Here is a 15,700-nt window from a genome sequence, read left to right as displayed (position 1 = left end):
AATAAATTGTGCCATGCAATCCGCTTTGATTAAAAAATGTTGCAGTTACTGTTGGTTTCCTTTTCATATCATCTGAGCATCATTAACAGTGAATCTCAGCTGCAGTTGCGTCCTTGTCTTAATACTACTCCAATAAGCCAGTACACTTTTCCATGCTATTTGCTGATCTGCTGATAATCACAGGAACTTGCTTGGCTACTGTGGCAGTTTAAATATTTATGTTTGTTTGTTTAGTGTATCATTATCATATGAGGTTTGACGGAAAACATCTATGCATCCGAGCAATCTGTTACATATTTATTGCACCTTGTCCAAGGGTCACTAGGTGCATAGATGCACTCCACTGTCTTTTTCCACCAGTAGTGAATGTGTTTACCTCTATCTGTTTGTCTGTGTGGATAGGAGTAGCCATGGTTTGGAAGGAGTCGTCCAAAAAGAAGAAGATTATTGTAAGTACTTGCTTTGATTTTTAATTGATGGCAAAACACACTTTGTGACACCAACAGCCATTTATCTGAGCCTCTGGGAAGGCATGTTGAGGAAGGTGCTTCCAGGAGGCGACTTGAAGCCTTGCAGGACTTTTGGCACCACCTGCATCACCACCTGCTTCACCACATGTCGTGGGTCGACCTGTTTGGAGCTGGAGGCAGACTGCACCGCTCTGTAAGACGCCTTGCCGACTCCTGAGCCAGGTTCATCAGCTTTGGGTGAAGAAAACAAGGAGAGATGTCATCTGGAGGCATGAGAAGCCTTCTGGCTTCAAACCTAACGTCTCTCAGTTTTATGCTGTTTTTCGCCACACAAGCTGGAGAAGAGGCTTGGCCTCATCTGAAGGTGCAGCAAGCGAATCCCCAGTGCAATCTTGGTCTTGTAGGACTCGATATGCCAGCAGATCTGTAGAGACGGCTTGTATATGGATGTGTCGAACACCCTGATGGGTCTGTACATGCCTCTGCTTCCATCAATGAAAGGCATAGATATTTTGTTACTGGATATCTCTTGCTGGAATCTCTCACTGACTGTTAAACAGTCCTGGGTTCAAGCAGGGGTCACAGAGCGTGGAGAGTTGCCATTGATAAGCTGTTGATGTATATCAGTACAGAACAGACTTATGTATCGGGACAATGAAGATTTAACAACCATTCAATAGCTCAGCGATAGACTGGACAGTACTCTAACCGAGTTCATCCCACAGGCAAGAGCACAGTGTGTTCAGGTCGCTGAATGCAGTCAGACAACTAACAATTGAACCAAGTTGCTTAAAATAGCATTAGACTACATCAAACAGATAAAAGGTCTGTCTTAGGCAGTGATGGAACAAGTATTCAGAGAAGTACTAATAATACACTTAAAATACTCCATTACAAGTAAAAGTACTGCCTTGAAACTGATATCTTAGTAAAGTATGTATTTATCTATGCATGCAGCAAGTTTGATTGGGAAAATGTACTTAGTAAAAGCACTCATAGCAGAAGAAAAACTTTAAAGTATTTAAAATAAATTATTAGTGTGTATGAAGAAATGCGGCAGATCTTGACATTTGAAAAGATGGAATTGTAAAATGTCTTAAACAATTACTATAATTGCTGGCAATACAGTCAACCCACTCATTGTTTTAGGTGTACCTAAATACAATGTTGGACAGTTTAATCTACATCAAAACATGTCTTCATTAGTTTAATGTGTTAAATATATAATACAATATTTCACTAGAATAGAAGTTGAGTGGCACAGAAAGTAAAAAGTAAAATCCCTCAAAGTACCTACAAGTTGGACTTAAGTGCAGCACTTGAAAACATGTACTTTATTACATTTCACCACTAAGGCATTTAAAAAAAAAAACTGAAATGAATTTGTGTCTGTGTGTCACAGATATGTCTCTTGGCTGTGTCCATCGTGACCCTGATCCTCGGGCTTGGACTTGGACTTGGACTGGACTTGAAGAAATGTCAAAACAAAGGTGCTGTCTGACACACACACACACACACACACACACACACACACACACACACACACACACACACACACACACACACACACACACACACACACACACACACACACACACACACACACACATACACACACATTAACATTAACAATCCAAATATGTATATGTGTCCATTCACATGCTCAACGTCTTACTGTGATATGTTGTTTCAACAGTTATTTTATCACTTTATTTTAATTTTAATTTTTTGTATTGTTATTTTTATTTGTATTCTATTTTATCTTTATTTTTTACCTTGTGTGAATCCTGTTTTCACTCTGACCCTGTTGCTGCTATAAACGCCTGAATTTCCATCTTATCTTATCTTATCTTATCTATCTTACATGTCTCTGCACTCACACGTACATCACTCACATTTTCATTCACCTGAAATGCATTTTTCTGACATTGTAAAGCAAACTCTCCTTGTTCAGAACTCTTTGTTTCTCTGACTCAGCATTTGGTGACCAAGTATCTCCCCTCTGCTCCTCCCTCTCCGTCAAGAAAAATATCCATGCCACATTATTTGGGTTTTATCAACAAAATAGTCAAAAATGACACATTAACTCTGACTCACTTGTTGGAGTTTGACGCCAGAGGCATTCACATTTGGCACTGATTGTGCACACCATGTACAAATATATGATTCATGCTTTAGGGTGCAATGAGTAACACTTAACAAGCTCTGAGCATGTAATGACTACACTTCATTGGTGGTATGTAACACCGCTGATTGAAGCCAGAGGTGTTCCATGTACTTCCTGCTCCACATTCGCAGGATCTCTGAACCAGATGAACAATATCCGAACGTCTGACTTAATATAAGTAAGCGCTGAGTGGTCTGCTAAATCATCAGAAATGTATGTGGTTTTTCAGCTTTTAGTAAGCAAAGAGCCAGACAAATGAATGCATCTCATGGGGAGGTCAATAAAGCAAGTGAGCTCAGGAGATCTGTATTAAGTGTTCCTGCACACTCACTGTTTCCACACTTTGTGCTGAGTCAGAGTAAGGCTTTGTCTTCCTTTGGTTCCCTGGTCATGTGTATGAGTATGGGTTGAGTCAATGGCTACAGATAACACTGTCATAAATCAAGGTGCAACGTAAAGCATGCAGTCCCGTGCACCGTGTACTGTTCAGAGCAAAACAGGGTTGTGTTTACATCATACATCAGGTCATCATAAAGGTGTATGAAAGGTTGCTTGATACTAATGATCTCTTTCAAAAATTATAAAATATATATTGTCCTTTTACATTTTAAGATCGAGTTGAGTGTGAAGGCACTTCTTTCAGGAGAAAACACAATGAGGACCTCTTCTCCTTAGCGTATTGACATCTTTTAGATTGTTGCTTTTATTGCATTTAAATTGTCTATTGTTTTTTACTTGTACTTGTTTTATGGTGTGTGAGCTGTGCTGTGTGTTTTTTGTATGTTTAGTTTGTTTATTTGACTGTACAGTACTTTGTTCTGGAGGTTTTATAGGCTTTATAAAAAAAACCTGTATTGTCTTGTATTGTATTGTATTAAAGGACAAAACTACAAACATTCATATATGTTATAGATTTTTGGCCGCCAAATGTGCTGCCCAGGGTCAACAGCTTAGCTTTTCTTAATCCTACTACTTTCATAAATCCATAATTCAATGGGATTTTTGTAAATAAGGGTCCATCATATTATTTATAATCACAATGTGCTGTAGCAAAGTGTATGTGGGGAGTAATATCATAGTATACACTAGTATACTGTGTCATATAGTATTAGATATACAGTTATAATGTCAATTTTAGGAAATATTAGTACATTTTATATTGTTATTTTACTAATGTAGTGACAAACATTTCTAATAAAACGACCTCACATAACTCAAGTTAAATTTAAAGTTCAATTCATTCAGTAAGTGAAATTAGATTTTTTTAAACAATTTATTGCATACAAGCTACATAAGATTTGTTATGTTGTTGCACGTTGCAGGTGAAAAAAAAAGTTTTCTAAGCTCAATAAAAACCATTATTGTGTGACTAGTTTATAACTGTTCTAATGCGTGACGGCTCAAGCCCTGCCTGTCTTTTTATTACAAACCGGTTGATCTCAGTTGACCTTCAAAGGTCGTGAAACCTTTATTTACTCCTTGAATATGTATTGTCTTGTACTAAGGCATAGGTAAGAGAAAACCACGAGTGGAAAAAGGAGTCTTTTTCATTATGGTCCTTGGTCTTGGAATGACCTTCAATCAAGCCTAAAACTGAGGGCACTTGTCTCTATATCATGTTTTAAATTGAAGTTGTCTGAAGTCCTCACCACCAGCTGCTCTTGCAGTAATAAGTAGTGTACCTTTCTTACTGTCCTAATGTGCACAATGTAGTGACTGCTTTTTCGTCTTTTGTTTTCTTAGTTATGTTCTCTGTATTTTATATGTTTGTGTTATGTGTTATGTGTAACGTTGCTGCCTTCTTGGCCAGGTCAGCATTGAAAATGAGATGTTATCTCAATGCTTTTTTATCTGGTTGAATAAAGGTTAAATAAAATAAAAATCCTATACAAAAAAACACATCCTATTATGTGACTGCGGTATATCATGTATAGTAACTGGAAGCTGAGTATTGCTACACATTTGAAATAACTAACCAAGTCCTAAACTCCTGTTCATCTGTTATTCGTCAATGAATACCAGGCTCTTTATTGCCTTTCTCTTGGCTACAAACCAGAATAAAAAACACTTAACATATTCTCAAGTCATGATTGTGAAATTGTTTTAATGGCAGCAAAACCACCAATGTCCAAACTCCAAACTATATTCTACATTCTTAAAAGCCACAGCTACAGTATCAAAAGGTGGGGTCCTGTCTTCCAGTTCCTGCCGTCCCCCAGACGTCCTGCAGGGGGCGCTGCTACGAGCCCTACGACAGCGAGGTACCCGGCTGCAGGTGTGACCAGAACTGTGAATCCAGCAAGAGCTGCTGCTTCGACTACCACGACAGCTGCACTGTTCCAAGTGAGTGATTTCATTTTCTGAAATGATGAACATTTCAGAAAGCAACGTAACTTAAACTGACGGCAGCACTGATCGAGGTTTTCTGTAACTGTCCAAGTCTGTTCACATTTTCTCCTCCATTATCCAGTCTGTAAACACTGCCAGAGCCCACACCGTGTTCCCTTTAGTGTTTACTTCCTGTCTGTCTTCTTCTGCTGTTCCCTTTAGTGTTTACTTCCTGTCTGTCTTGTTCTGCTGTTCCCTTTAGTGTTTACTTCCTGTCTGTCATCTTCTGCTGTTCCCTTTAGTGTTTACTTCCTGCCTGTCTTCTTCCGTTGTTCCCTTTAGTGTTTACTTCCTGTCTGTCTTCTCCAGGGCTGCAGTCAAATTGTCAGTTTAGCTTAGGAACCTTCCTAACGGAGTGAAATAACCCGGAAGTACCTCAGTGGCTGCCAAGATAAGAGCCGTTCGAATTCTCTAGTCTAGATGATAGGAAAGGAGGTTTGAAACTTCCTTTATAACCTCCTTTAGCTTAGGAAACACTGGAACTTCCTTTACGAAGGGAAAGGAGATAATGCTGCCCTACAATGCCTTGCGGCCGCAGCATTTCCCGTCACACAACATTCGGCCGTTCACGGAAACAACCGATTATGACCGAGAAATGCGTATCATGAAAGTTACGGTACTTATTCAGCATTTTACAAATTATGTGGTACTGTAACTGTTGTTTTGAACGTTCAACACTATAATAATCAAAAGGAGAAATATGAACGTTACTTTTCTACTGAAATGATCAAATAAAGTCAACGTTTCATAGTGTTTACTCAGCTCAGTCAGCTGTGTGGAGTTTGTTAAACTTTTAAAATATGTTTTAATGGTGATATACATAGTGATAGATGTTAAGGACTAACACGTTTATAATAAATACATTTGTATTTATTTTAAGATCTTTTCATACAATCATACATATTGGGATTAATGTGGATTAATACGTGTGGACCGGAGGGTGACAAGCATAGGTTTCACTTATTCAAATTCCAGCCTTGGTCAAGAAAAATATTTGTTTCTCTGTTGTCCACGTTCATAAAGCATAAAACAACACCATCAGAGCACGGTGCAAAGTATCTATATGAGTTTAAAGTAGTCCGCCGTTCTTATTAAACATCCATGTAGTCCGCTGTATATAAAACTGTAGTTTCCCCACAGCAGACGCACATTTATGACGTCCGCTGGCGCATCATAAATACGTCGGATAGTGAAAGTGCAGTCGGATTCTCAAAGCACCGCAGTCTCTTCTCCTAAATCCTTTAGAATTCTCCTATCCACTATTCCTTAACCCTGTGACATTTCACACAGACGTCAAGGAATAGTGGATAGGGAAAGACGATAGGAGCAGATTTTCCGACTATTCGACTGCAGCCCCGATGTTCACTTTAGTGTTTACTTCCTGTCTGTCTTCTTCTACTGTTCCCTTTAGTGTTTACATCCTGTCTGTCTTCTTCTGCTGTTCCCTTTAGTGTTTACTTCCTGTCTGTCTTCTTCTTCAGATTTCTCTGACGTCCATATCTCTGTCTTTGAACCTCTTTCCTTCTCTTGTTCTCTTGGTGTTTTTCTTTTCTTTAATGGGGACAGTGCAGCTGTCATTTAGTTTCATGCACCCCCAATATATAAAAATAATGTTATAGTGTATCAGACAGATATTATATTTGCCGTACTTCTTTTTGCGGATTGATATGACTGCACAAATGTCCTTGATTACTCCATCTTTAGCAACAGTCTGATATTGAGTAATAGCAGACCTCTGAATGTTCATATTGACCAATCGGAATCGAGTTTTCAACCAAGCTGTGTAATGCAATAAATAAATCTGCATTTTTTTGCGATGCGGTGCACTTACTCCATTTTCCTCTTCAGCCCAGCAGTGGGAGTGCACGAAGCTGCGCTGTGGAGAGAAGAGGCTGACGCAGAGCAGGTGTCACTGCTCTGATGACTGTCTGTCTGCAGGGGACTGCTGCACCAACTTCAAACATGTCTGCCATGGTAATAATTAAAACAAGGACATAGAATAACATGAAAGAGGATAAGTAAAGACAAAAGCTGTTAAGATAATTAATAATGTAGGTGTAACAACAAGGTTATCTGGGGTAACAGTTGCTTGCTAATTTAGTTGTAGATGACTCAGATCAGATTAGAAATGGGCTCTCAAATGTTGGAAGAGATATAAGGAGACTGGTATGTGTTTGTCTGATTTCAATGCTGATGTAAGGTCCTGAAAGACATTGTTTGCCTCAGTGCCTCTTATGACTATAGACCACCGTTTATATTTTGAAAGGAGCTATCAGGAAAGATCGGGAGATTATTTTCCATTGGCATATACAGCCTGATTCATGTCTCTGATTCAACACTTTTAAATGTAGCAGAGCCACTTTCACATAACCTTTCCCAGCTAAATTGAAATTAATAAAATGCTAAGACCACATTGAAAAAAACATCTGATGTTAAAATGTTTGACAGTCAGTGTACATGTGTACCTTTAATGTAATGGTTAGGTCCTGAACTGCCCTGTTAACACAGTATGCCCCCCCCCTGTAGGAGACACAGAGTGGGTGGAGGACCCCTGTGCAGACCTCTCAGCTCCTTCATGTCCAGCCGGGTAAGAATGTCATTCAGTCAGCTTCACCTGTTGTGGTGGAAAAAGATCAATAATCAACTTCTCAAACCTGCCTTTATTGAAACGACCTGTATATTATCTTCTCCCCCCCTACAAGCTTTAGGCAGCAGCCCCTGCTCCTCGTCTCTCTGGATGGCCTGCGGGCCGACTACCTGCAGACATGGGCCGCTCTCATCCCTGTTCTGGACAAGCTCAGTACGTTTAAACCACAATACCCTACTTAAATGTTCATGTCGTCCGGGCAGGAGAAATATAATGAAACTGTATTAGCTCCTATGCACATAACCTCTAAAACACCCTTTTCCTTTACGGGTTCTTGTTAAGGAATGCAACTAGCACTGAATTTGCATTTCTGTTAGAGAATCTCCTTTTTCTTCCATTCTGAATTCAGTTTTTTATTACATTTTTATTTTGCTTCCTCTCAAGCGACCTTCAATTTTGACTTTCAGTTAATAACTTCACTGATAAATACAAATGTGCAGGTCTTTCTTTATGTTAGATTCAAAACTCCTCTGCTATTACCTCACTTCACAAACTTTTAGTCAAACAAGTGTTATTTGGTCTCTGAATCATTCCTGAGCTTTAATGAAGCTTCTTGGATGATCTTCTTCAATGTTGGATGGATGAGAGAACGAAGCCAGTACAGCTGTGTTAGAATCACATGTCATTTTAGAACACAATGTGAGTCAGCAGACAACAGGGACACAGCTGGACTTTATGATCTCTTTTTTGTCTGTAAGGATTGATTTATCTATACCCTATGAATCATCCAGCATTCATGTCTTCTTTCTCTCATCAATTTCAAATGTAATGTGTGTGCATATTGAGCAGTGACGTGCGGTGAGGTTCATGGCTGGTGAGGCACTGACTCTTTCAGAGTCAGATTTACAAATATTATATTTTGACCTTAATCGAAATATTCTGTTATTTTCAAAAGCTTTTTTAGTCTGATGCTATGATTCATTTTAAACAGATCGTTCAACAAAAGGATACCCAAAATCTAAATATTGGATTGTTCTTTCTTAGTAAGATCCCATGTTCATTACAATTGTGGTCTTACCTTGACTTGAAGATGAAGTCCATGCTATCCTTCTGGACAACAATCTCTATTACTTTTTTGTAAAAGTCCTCCTTATCTTCCTGTAGTTTCAAAAGTCTAGTTTGTTGTTTGCATCTACCGTCTCTGCGTAGAATTACAGTAGCAACAAGAACCTGTGGGCTCACGTGCGCCCCCTTCAGTGCGGCAGAGGTTATGGCTGCCTCTCCTGGTGCTTTTCTCATTGCCGTTGTACGATGAGACCAGCGAGCCTAAATATCATATATACGTGAAATAAGTTATTTAGAGACTATGGATGGCGAGGATAAATGTAATAAAGGGATCTACAAACATTACATTGGTGACATACAGTGAGATGGTAACAGGCATGCGCTTAGGGCCCGCTTTCCAGCCAGTTTCTGTGGGGTGACGCATTCTGAGGTGAGGCAGAGCTCATCTGTGCCTCACCTTACCCCACAGTAACTGGCTTGAGCGCGCTCACAAAATAAGTGGCCGCGCTAAATTAGTGGCCGCGCTCCAGCCAGTTACTGTGGGCTTACGAGAGGCAGAGCTCGTCCCTGCCTCAATCCTCATCGCTCCCATGTAGCCTAGCGGAGCTCTGCAAATTAGCTGATTTTGACTATAAGAAGCGATTGGAATCATACAGAAATCACATTTACAACACAGATCAGTGGAGACATTTTATTATTATTATTATTTAGTTTTTCTTTAATTGTTTTTCCGTTACATTGGAGTATGACAGGTGAGGCTCTGCCTCCCCTGACTGCGTCGCTGATATTGAGTTCATCCTGCCTACATGTAGGGCGATGACACACACCCTTATTTTGTAGTGGTTCAGTGGTTTAAATCTCTTCCAAACAGTGCTCCCAGTTTAACATGACGCTCAGGTAGAAGCTAATGTGTTTCATTTTCTGTTCTTCTATCACAGAGCAGTGTGGAACCTCCGCTCCATACATGCAGGCAGCGTTCCCCAGCAAGACCTTCCCCAATCACTACACCATTGTTACGGTAAACACACAAGACCCTCACATGCACACACACACACATGTGAATATGCTTGCACAAGCATTTAGCAATTATCTATTTAGAAGAAAAAAACTTTTCGATTTTTTGTGTTTGCAAGCAAATTGGGGAAAATATTTGCTCCCATTCACTGTGTATGTGAAGCTACATTTTTTCTGCACAAAGCATCCTGCGAATAAGCAGGTGGTGTGAAAAGAGGGTATATAGTTTGTAAAAGACAATCCAGTTGCAGCACTGCACCATCTGTGTACAACCAAGGAATCCAAGCAAGATTAATGACTAAAGTATTATAGTTCACAAACCATCCTTTTATTATATTAACTATAGTCATGGGTATTATTATATTTTTCAGTTGAGTTCAGAACTGGAGTAACTTTAACGGCCTACATTTAAAATCGAATTACATTACATACATTTTAAATATAAGTGGCTCCCGGTGGCCAACAGTGTGTGTGAGCAACCCAGTCTCACGGCATTTCGTGTTATAGTCACAACATTTAATCTATTGATTCGTGTTCACCAACAAGATTTTCCCCTTTTTTTCGTGTCACACAGAATGATTTTAAAAGCAATGTATGTAAATACAAATGTGCAGGTCTTTCTTTATGTTAGATTCAAAACTCCTCTGCTATTACCTCACTTCACAAACTTTTAGTCAAACAAGTGTTATTTGGTCTCTGAATCATTCCTGAGCTTTAATGAAGCTTCTTGGATGATCTTCTTCAATGTTGGATGGATGAGAGAACGAAGCCAGTACAGCTGTGTTAGAATCACATGTCATTTTAGAACACAATGTGAGTCAGCAGACAACAGGGACACAGCTGGACTTTATGATCTCTTTTTTGTCTGTAAGGATTGATTTATCTATACCCTATGAATCATCCAGCATTCATGTCTTCTTTCTCTCATCAATTTCAAATGTAATGTGTGTGCATATTGAGCAGTGACGTGCGGTGAGGTTCATGGCTGGTGAGGCACTGACTCTTTCAGAGTCAGATTTACAAATATTATATTTTGACCTTAATCGAAATATTCTGTTATTTTCAAAAGCTTTTTTAGTCTGATGCTATGATTCATTTTAAACAGATCGTTCAACAAAAGGATACCCAAAATCTAAATATTGGATTGTTCTTTCTTAGTAAGATCCCATGTTCATTACAATTGTGGTCTTACCTTGACTTGAAGATGAAGTCCATGCTATCCTTCTGGACAACAATCTCTATTACTTTTTTGTAAAAGTCCTCCTTATCTTCCTGTAGTTTCAAAAGTCTAGTTTGTTGTTTGCATCTACCGTCTCTGCGTAGAATTACAGTAGCAACAAGAACCTGTGGGCTCACGTGCGCCCCCTTCAGTGCGGCAGAGGTTATGGCTGCCTCTCCTGGTGCTTTTCTCATTGCCGTTGTACGATGAGACCAGCGAGCCTAAATATCATATATACGTGAAATAAGTTATTTAGAGACTATGGATGGCGAGGATAAATGTAATAAAGGGATCTACAAACATTACATTGGTGACATACAGTGAGATGGTAACAGGCATTGGTAGTGTGTTTCGTGCCTGCAACACATATTTTTGTCCGGTCGGGTCTTGGAAGACCGGAAGCTGTGTGGTCCATAAAAAATGTTTCTTACTCAATATCAAGCCACGATTATTGTTTTTAGAGCCTCAGAATACTGAAATCTGTATTTTTTAAATCTTTTTTTCCTTCTAATTTGTTATTCTTTTCTAAATAAAACACTGTTATTTACTCAACAATAGCACACAATTATCCTTGTTTTTATTTATTTGTTTAATTCTATAATCTCTGGCTTTTTTTGGCGTCCGTCAGGAACTGAATTTCAAAATAAAATAACCAGGAACTAGTGATGTGTCGGTCGCGAACGAGCTCTTTTAAGTGAACGACGGGAGCCGGCTCGCGCCCGCGAACGAGCCGTTTTTTTGTTTTTGTTATTTTTTGTTAAGTAATACAAGACAGAATGATATGATGATCTCCGCGCTACAGCTGCTCCGTGCATGCATGCAATGGCATGTCATATCCAAGGATTAGAGACTGTTGGATGCTGCTGTTTTGAGCATTGCAATACATTTATTTGTATTATGTTTTTTTATGATTAGAGACGGTTGGATGCTGCTGTACTGAGCATTGCAATATATTTATTTTCACTATGTTATTTATTTATGATTATCCTTGGGCTCAGCAAAGATTTGATGTCAGCTGTTGCTGTCTTTTTTTCTATAGTTAATACTGAAATAGAGCCCTGCTGTTTTGTCAGGGCCTTTTCTTTAAATATAATTTTAAAATGTCGATACAGTAGCCCCTTTTTTTAAATGTCTATGCTTAAGTTTTTATAGGTGTTGCTATCTGCTTTGTGTAGCGTGGTTCTACAAGCAAGTCTGTGCATTCATTGGGTGGTATCAGAGAGATACAAGGGTCTGTAAATGCAATGAAAACAATTGGCCACATGCAGCAAATAATTGATATTAAACATGTAATTTTTACTTTTGAATACTTCAGTACAAAGGATGTATTGAATAATTTAAGTGATATGTGTACACATATAAATCATTAGTCAAAACAGGGCTACATTTGATTGAATTATAAAAGGTATAATATGTGGTAAACTGAAGAGCCGTTTGGGAGCCGAAAGAGCCGGCTCTTCTTGGTGAGCCGAGCCAAATGATCCGGCTGACCAAGAAGAGCCGGAATTCCCATCACTACCAGGAACAGATACACACCCACTGAACTGATTACCCAAGATCCTCAGCTATGGTTTAAGCTCGGTGATTGGATTGTTTAGCCGCAATGCACGTTGGTATATGGTGTTAATGCGATATGAAATCCGAAAAACATTAAAATAAAAAATAAAATAATACTTTAATCCGAGTGTGCTTGCTTTTCTCTTTGAAAGTCATCACATAACGGCATTGTAATATACGGTTCGGCTGCATTCAATATTACACATCTGCCGTAGTTATTTATTTATAGAGCCCTGATTAGAAGACTTCTAGACAAACTGGAAGAACTCAAGTTTCAAGGTTCAAGGTTCTTTATTGTCAAACTGACATAGCTACAGAGTAATTATGTCATTGAAAATCTTATGTCACAGGCTTCTCCAACAATGCAACATAATAATAATACAGATAGTAAAAGCAATACAAAAAGAAAAATAGTTCTAAAATAAAGTGAGTATGTGGAATAGTGCAGTACGAGTCTATATACAAGTTATTGGAATGATATATATTAGATAGTAGATATATATTACTAAGTAGAAGATGAATGTTTTGAAATTGTTTCAGCAGTTCAATTGTTTAAAGGGCCCATGTCATGGCCATTTCCACTGATCATAATTACATTGTTGAGGTATACTAAAATAGATTTATACTGTGCAATTTTCCAAACTCACATTGGTTTCGCATACAGCATCTCTGTCAAGCATGTGTATTCAGCAGTATTCACTTTCTCCACTAAACGACTCGTTGGAGCTCTTGACCCCCCCTCCCTGTGAGCCTAGTGTGCTCCGATTGGTCAGCTCGGCCACTCGTTCTGATTAGTCAACCACCAGAGAGGCTGCGCCCATGTCTGACAGTGCTTTTCCCGGCTGCTCTCAGCGTAACATCAGTCTTATCATGGCGTCGGCACAGCCGTATATTTTATATACATATATATTTTTAACTGTTGTTATAGAAGAGTGTGACGGCCCCAGGGCCTTTGTCTTACGATGGGGTGGAGCTGAAGAGGCTAATCAGCACGATCACGGACACCTCCGGACACTACGGCCCCAGTCTCTCTCCAAAGCGGCTGCAGGAAGACTAACTCTGCGATCCTCTCAACCACCTATCTCTGCATTTACCACAATAAATGTGCCGTGGTTTTGTAAACTCGTGTATGTCTCCTTGTCTTTGTGGCCTACGAGCCGCTCATAACAAAGAGTAAGTTATTTTTACCCGTTATAAACTACTACTGTTTGATGAGAAATCAAATCATGGTTTGCTATATATGAATTCAGGGAAGAAAGGATAGGCCTACTAAGTATTTCCATTAAACTTTATTTTTAGAAATGTACAAAATGAACATAAATATACATATATACACGGTATATCATCCATTCCTCCTCCTCGCATCTTGCCTGCGCACAGTCGGTGCGGTGCCTTTTAGCACGACGCCTCAGTAGTAGTAGAAGTGCCTTTTAGCACGTCATGGATTGTCCGCCAGGATCTGGCTGGACGAAATCAAATGCAAATCACAAAATATTAGAGAAACTTAGTTGTTTTAGATTCGTTAGTAGTAGTTGTGTAATGAACAGCTTGCCTGCTAATATGCTAACCTAGCTTTGTTTACCTTGGTAGCTAACACGATATGAACGTTAGCTTGGAGGAAAGGCAACTATAATGCAGTGTAATAAAACTACTATGAACAAAAGCTAGTGGTTCATATTAGGCTAGCAATAACGTGTTTATAATTGCAATCGTATACGGGTATTCTGCTACCATACGATGTAACTTGCATGAATACATTGTTTTGCGCTAGCATACAGCTAGCCTCGTTAGCTACATGCAGTATATGTACGGTCACAATGTACGGTAAATCACAGTACAGTATACTGTATGAGTATTCCGTGTGTGTGAATGCAGACATTCTCCTGCTATGAGATACATGTATGCAAGGCCATCTGCTGATATTAGAGTTGATATATGGAAACTCTAGCAACTTAGTTAGCACAGTTAGCACTGTGTCAATGGCTTAGCAGTCCAACACAGTTTACACATTTAAACAGTCTTGTTTGATAAATACACAAATAACAATGCAAACTTACAGGTTGTATACCCAGATCTTCCCCTGCTCCAAACGGTCCAAACAAGCTGTGCATATCCGGCCTCAAACTGGGCAATGTTTTGGAAGCTTTCGTCTGTGAAATGCCGGTTCTTCGAACCTCTGGAGGAGGAACACGCCGCTGCTGGTGTGGCCATAGCTCTTCGGGATTGGTCCATTTCGTTCCGGGTACCGCATGACATCAGGCGGTACCCGGAAGAATCAAATGGGCAGTGACGTATCTCCAACGAGGCGTTTTGGGGAGGTATTTTCTGTGTTAGAGTTTTACTCGCCACAGGGTGTACTTTGAGGGTTTTGACTCTGCACACCGTTTACATGCATAAAAACCTTCATAACACACAAGGGGACGGGTAATAACCGGAAAAGCATGACATGGGAGCTTTAACAGTCTCACTGCGGGAAGAAACTGTCTCCGAATCTTTTTGTATTTGCCAGGATGCTGCGGTAACGCCTGCCAGACGGCAACAGAAAGAACAGTTTGTGGCTGGGGTGATGGGGGTCTTTGATAATCCGTAGGGATTTCTTCCTGAGCCGCTGGGAGTAAAGGTCCTCCATGGATGGCAGCTCCGTCCTGGTGATGTGCTGTGCAGTTTTCACCACCCTCTGTAAAGCCTTACGATTGAGGTCGGTGCAGCTGCCTTACCAGGCCGTGATGCAGCCAGTTCAGGTTCCTTGGGGTCCACATCACTGAGGACCTGACATGGACTCTTCACACCACCACCATCACCAAGAAAGCTCGACAGCGGCTCTTCTTCCTACGCAGGCTGAGGAGGTTCAAAATGGATTCCAGGATACTCTGCAACTTCTACAGGTGCACCATAGAGAGTATCCTGGAATCCATTTTGAACCTCCTCAGCCTGCGGAGGAAGAAGAGCCGCTGTCGAGCTTTCTTGGTGATGGTGGTGGTGTGAAGAGTCCATGTCAGGTCCTCAGTGATGTGGACCCCAAGGAACCTGAAGCTGCTGACTCTCTCCACCGTAGTCCCATTGATGGCGATGGGGGCGTGTCCCTCTCCCTGCTGCTTCCTGTAATCCACAATCAGCTCCTTTGTTTTGCTGATGTTGAGATGGAGGTTGTTATCCTGGCACCAAGATGTCAGGTTTTCGACCTCCTCTCTGTATGCCGTCTCGTCGCCGTCGGTGATCTGGCCGATGACGGT

General features: G+C 40.1%; 1 protein-coding gene across 2 annotated transcripts in view; it reads left to right on the top strand.

Moving 5' to 3' along the window:
* The first annotated feature begins 243 nt into the window (after positions 1–243).
* The window catches only part of LOC117477537 (venom phosphodiesterase 1), a 65,906-nt gene continuing 50,449 nt past the window's right edge, over positions 244–15,700 (top strand). For both annotated transcript variants that reach the window (XM_034124214.1, XM_034124215.1), the window contains exons 1-7: positions 244–449; positions 1,873–1,960; positions 4,840–4,980; positions 6,874–6,999; positions 7,552–7,612; positions 7,728–7,825; positions 9,616–9,695. In XM_034124214.1, the coding sequence (XP_033980105.1) occupies positions 249–449; positions 1,873–1,960; positions 4,840–4,980; positions 6,874–6,999; positions 7,552–7,612; positions 7,728–7,825; positions 9,616–9,695 (795 nt within the window). In that variant the 5' untranslated portion in view covers positions 244–248. The remainder of the gene's footprint in view (positions 450–1,872; positions 1,961–4,839; positions 4,981–6,873; positions 7,000–7,551; positions 7,613–7,727; positions 7,826–9,615; positions 9,696–15,700) is intronic.

The sequence above is a fragment of the Trematomus bernacchii genome, unplaced genomic scaffold (assembly GCF_902827165.1).
Source record: "Trematomus bernacchii unplaced genomic scaffold, fTreBer1.1, whole genome shotgun sequence".
Lineage (NCBI taxonomy): Eukaryota > Metazoa > Chordata > Actinopteri > Perciformes > Nototheniidae > Trematomus > Trematomus bernacchii.
Note: the sequence above shows the minus strand (reverse complement) of the source record. Positions and strands in the feature narration are given on the sequence as shown.